Source organism: Cynoglossus semilaevis, chromosome 7 (assembly GCF_000523025.1).
Source record: "Cynoglossus semilaevis isolate Cse_v1.0 chromosome 7, Cse_v1.0, whole genome shotgun sequence".
In the NCBI taxonomy this organism is placed as follows: domain Eukaryota; kingdom Metazoa; phylum Chordata; class Actinopteri; order Pleuronectiformes; family Cynoglossidae; genus Cynoglossus; species Cynoglossus semilaevis.
Window position 1 is genome coordinate 7231465 of NC_024313.1, and position 7894 is coordinate 7239358.

The 7894-nt window shown below is 40.6% G+C and overlaps 1 protein-coding gene across 1 annotated transcript; it reads left to right on the forward strand.

The window, feature by feature from the left end:
- The first annotated feature begins 476 nt into the window (after nt 1-476).
- wdr20b (WD repeat domain 20b) lies at nt 477-5197 on the forward strand. The gene is made up of 3 exons (XM_025056875.1): nt 477-811; nt 1478-1660; nt 1754-5197. The coding sequence occupies exons 1-3, from the start codon at nt 563-565 to the stop codon at nt 3320-3322; spliced, it is 2001 nt and encodes a 666-aa protein (XP_024912643.1). The 5' UTR covers nt 477-562; the 3' UTR covers nt 3323-5197.
- The last annotated feature ends 2697 nt before the right edge of the window (nt 5198-7894 follow it).

The window sequence follows — 7894 nt, forward strand, 5'->3', positions numbered from 1 at the left end:
GCAGTATACTAGACTTGCTACATCTCTTACATAATCCATGCCTGCTTAGTTGATTATAGATATGACTAGGAGCTGCCTGTCTGTAACTGAGAAACAGAAAGCTGTAAGGTGATATTTTCTATAGGAGAGAGACAGTGTTTAATAGTTTTAATGGTAACATGCTAAATAATTGCCAGTATTAGTTTAAGGGGCTGATTTATAAGTTATTGCTATAAAACAATCCCAGAATGATTCCAAGGTGACATTATTAAAAGTGCAGGGTGTTTTAAAAAACATTTTTAATGTCTTTTATGTTGTGCTTTTTTTAATACTCGTTTTCTGTAAAATATATAATAGTTTTATTTGAAATTAAAGAACCAGTGCGATATTTTGTTATTTTCAATATTCTTTGACGTTTTTATTTATCTGTAAATATTAAAGTCACTACGACCACGTTGTTGTGTTTATGTTTCAGGTTTGTCTCACATGACTTGATGCCCCCCTTTGCGCAACGCTCGACAGTCGACGTATGCGCAGTCACTAACATCCGGGTACTGGACAAGGATGAAAGTAAATTACCAAGATGGCGGCGGAGGGAGGAGGGAAGGAGATGAACGAAATTAAAACTCAATTCAGTACTCGAGAAGGCGTCTATAAACTCCTCACTCATTCTGAATACAGTCGCCCGAACCGGGTCCCTTTTAACTCGCAGGGCTCCAATCCCGTCAAGGTCTCCTTCGTCAATGTAAACGACCAATCCGGCAACGGTGACAGGATCTGTTTCAATGTGGGTCGGGAACTCTACTTTTATATCTACAAAGGCGTGAGAAAGGTAAACAATATGGACAGAGCGACAGAGCCAGCACTGTCCAGGGACTGTGGGTTAGCTGCGCATCTTCAAACGCGCTACAGTCCGGCTGTCTACTCTTTTTGCTCCTGTCACGAAAGTGTCAACATAAGGCCCTGTAGCTGACTAAGCTAAGTTAGGGGCTAATTAGCATCCCGCTCACATCTATACCGTTTTCATTTTTGACTGAATAATAATAACAATTGTTACGTCAGAGTCCTTCTCCTCAGTGTTAGTTGTTTGCTGTACTTGCAGTTTTGTCAACGATGTGGGTAAGACATGAAGAGGGCTCCTGGATCAGATGTCCGGCTGTTTGTTTAATGTCCTTTACATGATTACATCGTTGTAGCTGACATGTTGTAAACAGAGGTTTGGGCTCATCGACAGTCACAGTTAACATGCTGAAAGGCTGTTGTAGTTAAGGAGTAGTGACGCTGGCTGCATATCTGTCATACTCTTATATTGTCTATATGTTCTGTTAATGTTAAAGTTTTATTATGATTATGTCTCAGAATATGCCGTATAATTTTCATGTAAGCTACATTTTGTGACTTTTTCTGTAAACCCTGCACTGTTGCAACAGTAACATTACTATTGGTAAAATATGTTCAATTATAAACACTTTACATCTGCATGCTTTTATCATTTAAGGCTGCTGATCTTAGTAAGCCAATAGACAAGAGGATCTACAAAGGAACGCAGCCCACTTGTCATGACTTCAACCCACTTACAGCCACAGCAGAAAGTGTCTCCTTGCTGGTGGGCTTCTCAGCAGGACAGGTTCAGCTCATAGACCCAATAAAAAAGGAAACCAGCAAACTTTTCAATGAAGAGGTGGGTTACAGTCAGCATTCTTTCAATTGTTTTTTATGGTCATATTTGATTTGTTTTTTATTATTTGCCTTTTTACTTATTTCTCTTCCCCAGAGACTAATAGACAAGTCCAGAGTCACATGTGTAAGATGGGTTCCTGGTTCAGACAGCCTGTTCCTGGTGGCTCACTCCAGTGGCAGCATGTACTTGTACAATGTTGAAAACACCTGTGGCACTACAGCCCCTCACTACCAGCTTCTGAAGCAGGGTGAAAACTATGCTGTGCATACATGCAAAAGTAAGTCGGCTCGTAACCCATTACTGCGATGGACAGTGGGAGAGGGGGCGCTGAATGAGTTTGCCTTCTCACCTGATGGCAAGTTCTTGGCTTGTGCAAGTCAGGATGGCTTCCTGCGTGTTTTTGGTTTTGATGCTGCAGAGCTTCACGGAACAATGAAAAGCTACTTTGGTGGCTTACTATGTTTATGCTGGAGCCCAGATGGGCGCTACATTGTGGCAGGAGGGGAGGATGACCTGGTGACAGTGTGGTCATTTTCAGACTGCAGAGTGATTGCAAGAGGACATGGTCACAAGTCGTGGGTGAGTGTGGTGGCATTTGACCACTGCATCACAAGTGTGGAAGATGGTGACCTACCTGCTGAGTTTAGCGGTAGCGACGAGGACTTTCACGAGCAGATTCACTGTGGAACGGGCAGAGAAAGAGCTAACAGTGCTCACTCTCGGCTTTCTAAAAGAAACTCTACCGACAGTAGACCTGTCAGTGTGACTTACAGGTTTGGCTCTGTGGGACAAGACACTCAGCTCTGTTTGTGGGATCTTACAGAGGACATTCTTTTCCCCCACCTTCCTCTGTCCCGTGCTAGAACTCACACTAATGTTATGAATGCAACAAGCCCTCCAGTCACTGGACAAAATAATACTACTGTGTCCACCACTGCTGCTAATCCTGGTGGCTCCAATGGTAAAGACAATTTTAGCAATACTGGGGATAGTGGTAATCTATCTGACATTATCTCAGACACTCTGCCACGGTCCAATAGCCTGCCACAGTCTTCTAACCCAGCAGGGGGCAGCACACCCAACAATCACACAGGTGGCAGCAGCAGCAGTAGCACCAGCAGCAGTAATAATACCACCACTAATCTCACTAACACCACCACGACTACTACTACTACTTCTACTACTAATACTACTATTACTACTACTACTACTACTACTACTACTACTACTACTACTGGTACTACTACAACAACCAAGGGAAACAGTATCATCGATGGTTCTCTGATTGCCACTGGAGTCAGCAAATTTGCTACTCTATCTTTGCATGAGTCACGTAAGGACCGCCACGAGAAAGACCACAAAAGAAACCACAGCATGGGACACATCAGCAGCAAGAGCAGCGATAAGCTCAATCAGCTGAGCTCAACACGGACGGCAAAAGCTGATGCGGCCAAAACTCTGGGCACAATATTGTGTCCACGCATGGATGAAGTGCCATTGCTTGAGCCACTTGTGTGCAAGAAAATTGCTCACGAGAGACTTACTGTGTTAATCTTCCTCGAGGACTGTCTGGTAACAGCCTGTCAGGAGGGATTCGTTTGCACATGGGCTAGGCCTGGGAAAGTGGTGAGTGACAGGCCTGTGGAGGATACTGTCATGTGACACCTCTCAAGTCCCTCAGATTATAGTACAGGATTTGTTTCACAGCAGTTGTTCCTTCCACTGTATCTCATATATGGTTACATCCTGTCACGTTTGCACTAAGTTCTCCTTAAAAGTTCCCTAAGTTCTCCTTAAATTAAGTAAGTCAGCACATTCCTTTCTGACAGTTGATCATGGCCTCACTGTTCTGCCATTTCTATTACACACACAGTAGTGTTTTGTTATTATCATGTGTTATCTGTCTCTCCACAGGGATTGCTTTCAACTCTAGTCAATCTAGCCAACTCACCCAGTGGAACAGTAGTATAACCCCTGTGCTGGTGCTGCTAATAACAGCTCCATGCAACAGAGTCGGGGGATGTCCAAGACCAAGGCAGTGCAGAGCTTCTACACAAACTCACAAACACCAAACCATTTTGATAGTCACCTGTATTTTCATCACTACAACAATCCAGACAAATCTCTTGGGTGTTCATTTTTCTGTCATCCAAGTTTGGCCAAGCCAGGGTTAGAAACAAGATGCCTTTAAAGGAGGTGGGGAGAGAGATAAGGGTGCTTTGGAAAGTGAGAGGGTGACAATGAAGTACTCCAGGAGACACACAAAAGATATTCACTGGTTCAATGTTGCATCAAACCAGTTGTCTGAAAAAACAAAAACATTTATACACAGTCTGGTGTGTAGTCTGGTGTGTTTCTTTCTACAGATAACAGTATACATCAGTGAAGTGTCCTCTGAAATTCGATGAGCTTCTGGCCAATTTATTTTTTGTGCTGCCACATTCCTCAGAATACCTGTTCAAGAGACATGAACTATGTACTTCCCTTACTAACATTTGAAAACTATGTATCACACTGTAAAGTGTATTTTGCACAGAAATTATTTTTCAGTTTTTTTTCTCCATAATTTGAACTGATGACAGTAAACTTGAGTAAAGTACTTTGATGAGAATTTTGGAAGCACTAGGTTAAACAGTTTGTTATTGCCTCCTGTCTCAATGCTGGACAATGCAATCATAGTTTTTTAACATGAATATAAAAATGTTTGCACTTAAGAGATTGTCAGAGGAGAATGGCTTTACAATTTTTGAGTATGTAATGACCACCTGACATGGTTCAAATATAAATAGATTAAAAACCTTTGTATCTAATGTACTTTATTTTAATATAGTTTCAGATAAATGGGCTGTGTATTATATGTATATATGTTGTACTTTAATGATTTATGGGTGAAACGATCATTACACGTTCAACGATCGTCATTTCAGAACATAGTGATATTTCTAAACCAGAAAATCTATACCTAATATTAAAATAAATCTTGAATGGGTGGACTTGTTTTCTGTTGTACATAGAAGAGAACACAGGTGTATTTTTGTTAATGAAAACTTTTGTTGTATGAGATTAATGAGTTCTTGTCTTCTAGTAGGTAGTACTGAGTGTTAGCTAATCTGTCACTGCAGATCCCTAATACAACACAGGTAGGCAGGCACAGATGCAGAACACAGCCATCACTCCAAGCTCAGGTAAACCACACAGAGACGAATGCTGGTTTTGTTTTCCTCACCTGTTAGCACTTGTTCTGACCTTCCACGTGTGTGTGTGTGTGTGTTTGAATTCACTTCAACTTCCACCTTCTGCAGACGGGGCTGAAATCTCTGACTCCTGTTCTGAGGAGTGATTATTGTCCTCATGATGAACATGTGAACAAATATTTGACACTGTGTTGAAGAACCGTTGGCCGACGTCAGCATGTAGTGGTCCTATGAGTGCAGAGGTGACACTTGATGCTCCAAGCATCCCACAAAGACACAAAAAGGGTTTTAAAGATGGGAGCCTTTTCCTCCATGTGTTGCTTATTAAAACAGCTTTAGCAGATGTTATGTTGTATTTGTGTTGATTTATGTGTCCCTAAAGTTAAATGAGACAAAACCACTTCTCTGTGAATCAGTTTATGTTATTGTAATTTTTTTAACTGGTGTGTGCAGTAAATTCTAATTTCAGAGAATTGTCACTATGAACTGATGTGTTTGATTGGTTTAGGCTCAGGTATTGAATCCCCAAAGGCCACTCCTGTCTAAAATCATTTTACAGAACATGACATAAAAATAGAATAGTCACTGGAGAGTTATATTTTAGCAGCAATTTACATATCACAAGTGCCTCTTAGATCATTCACTTTTGATCCGCCTCTTTAACACAGTACTTAAAAAAACTGTAATTTGGGACATAATCCTGGTAGCATTTGTTGTTCCATACGGATTTATTTATTTCAGACATGACCAGTGGAAATTTAAATGGCGATGTCTGCTCTTGTCCAGCTGGGGGCAGTGTTGCTCTGATATTCAGTACCTCCAAGTTTAAAAAGTTCAGCAGCATATACAGTATATATATATTGTTCTGAGTTAAGAATGCATCTGCTTTTTCCATAATTAATAAGTCACTCTACAAGAAACGTTAGCAATCAGACCCAGCCAGCAGCTGCCTGTGTGGTCATCATTGGAAGTGTGATCATCCTGTCAAGGTGTCACCTATCAGCAATGATGCTCTGACTGACAGGATGACTGGCTCACTGACTAAATGACTTTAGGTATCAGGCAAGGTTTGTGCACGTACTGTTGAGATGCCTCGCAGAAAATGCAGAATCACAGTCATACGTATCCTTATATTTTCTTCTACATCCTCTGTATACATTATACTGTCTGGTCAATTAAATAGCAATAACACACAACAGCATACAGTAGGAGACGTGGAAACGGCTGCATTTATCTTGGATGCTCGGTCCCACTTAACAGAAATCCAATAAATTCTGAGAGGATCTTGATGCGTATGCTGCCTCCTCTTTAAATCGTCCTCTCAGTGTGATGCAACTCCCTCGTCTGCATGCTTCCATATATTGACCCCGAGTTTTGTCTACCCTGCTATATCTGCAATGATTCCGTTGGTCTCAAATGGCCAGAGGCCCAACTGCTGAGCAGCAGCATTTAGTGTCCTGCAAAAAAAAGTTTATGATGATGCGAGAATATAATGTTCACGTAGTGCTAGTTTTACATTAAAAATATTGCAATTTTTTTTTAAATCATTTAATGAGACCAATATGAATAAAAATGCCTGACAGAGAATCTGGAGTGTAATTATCATTGTGAACATTATTCATTGTCTTATCGATAGCTGAAGCTCAGTAGATCAATGAATCAGCTATTTTTGTCCTTCAATTACTGAAGTTCAAATCCCTCATCTTCACATCTGTACATCTTAAAGTCTCCTGTGTTTTAACCATTACTCATCAGGAACTAAGGACACACCTTCCCTTTCTCCTACTCTCTCCTAATTCTATTCTCAGCTGAGTCCCTTGAGGCGTGGACCCAATTACTAAGCCTTCACCAGGAGAGCAGCTGCATATTTGACAGTCACATGACCCCAGCACAGCAGTTCCAGCATCACATCTCCACATCGCATTAAGAATTAAAAGTTCACAGAGAATAAAATGGGCTCTCTTACCCTGGAGAGGTTCAGCGGGGGCTCTGTTAAGCTGCTTCTGTGTAAGTCAGGTTTTCATCATTTGTCATAGTGAAAACCTGTGCAGAAAAAATGTGCCTTACAGCAAGAAAAGGCCTACAGCACAGTCTGCCAGAGTATATATTTATTTATTGTGAGCTGTAGTAAAGTCAGCAATACCTTGGCAGTTACTCCAGATTCTGAACAGTGTGCAGAACCGATTGTTAAACATTGACGTTGGGGCGAGGAGGGAGTGAGGGGGGTGAAGAATCAATGCAGTTTCAGAGCAGCCCCTAAGCTCAAGTCTTTGCAGAAATCATCAATACTAAGCTGTGGTCTGAGAACCTTAATGAAAATGCACCTTCAGTTGCATAGACACAAACGACTGTACATTACGACAGTTTTGATTTGATTTCCCGGGAACGTCATATGCAGTTAACTGTTTTGTTTTTGCAAAAATATCGGCCACTTTCTACACTTCACTGTGGCGAAGAGTGGGACACTAAAACAACAAATATAAATAAACGCCACAGATCATAGTCAATCAATCCCTTGAGGAAATACAATCCAAAGTAAATTGCTCTTTTAATAAGTGAATTATTATATTTCTTTTAGACCCAAAGTAATGGACATTTGTGTAAACTAGTGACCTGAAAATAAGCTAAATGTGAGTTTAAAAACTGAATGTGTTTTGTCAAAAAGGATCCTTTTGTCAATTATCTTCATTTCACACAGCCATCTGAGCACCTCAAGTGAAATCAGAGACTGAAATGGAACAAGTCGTCACAAAAGATCTTAATTTTAGCAAATAGAAGTGACATAAATAACCTTAAATTAATTATGCATGCACTGTGGGACTGCTACATCCACAGATTCCCTAAATTTATGACTTTACTTTGTTGAGCCCTGCATTTTCCAGTGCTTTGTCTTGGCAATTGAAAAAAAAAACCCCAAAAAACATCATAAATATTTACAGCTTTATATAAAAACAATGGTATTTTTTATTTTTTACAATTAATCATTGTACTAGCAAAAATGGTGAGCCAGGAAACACACAAATAAGTCAATGTAAAGCCG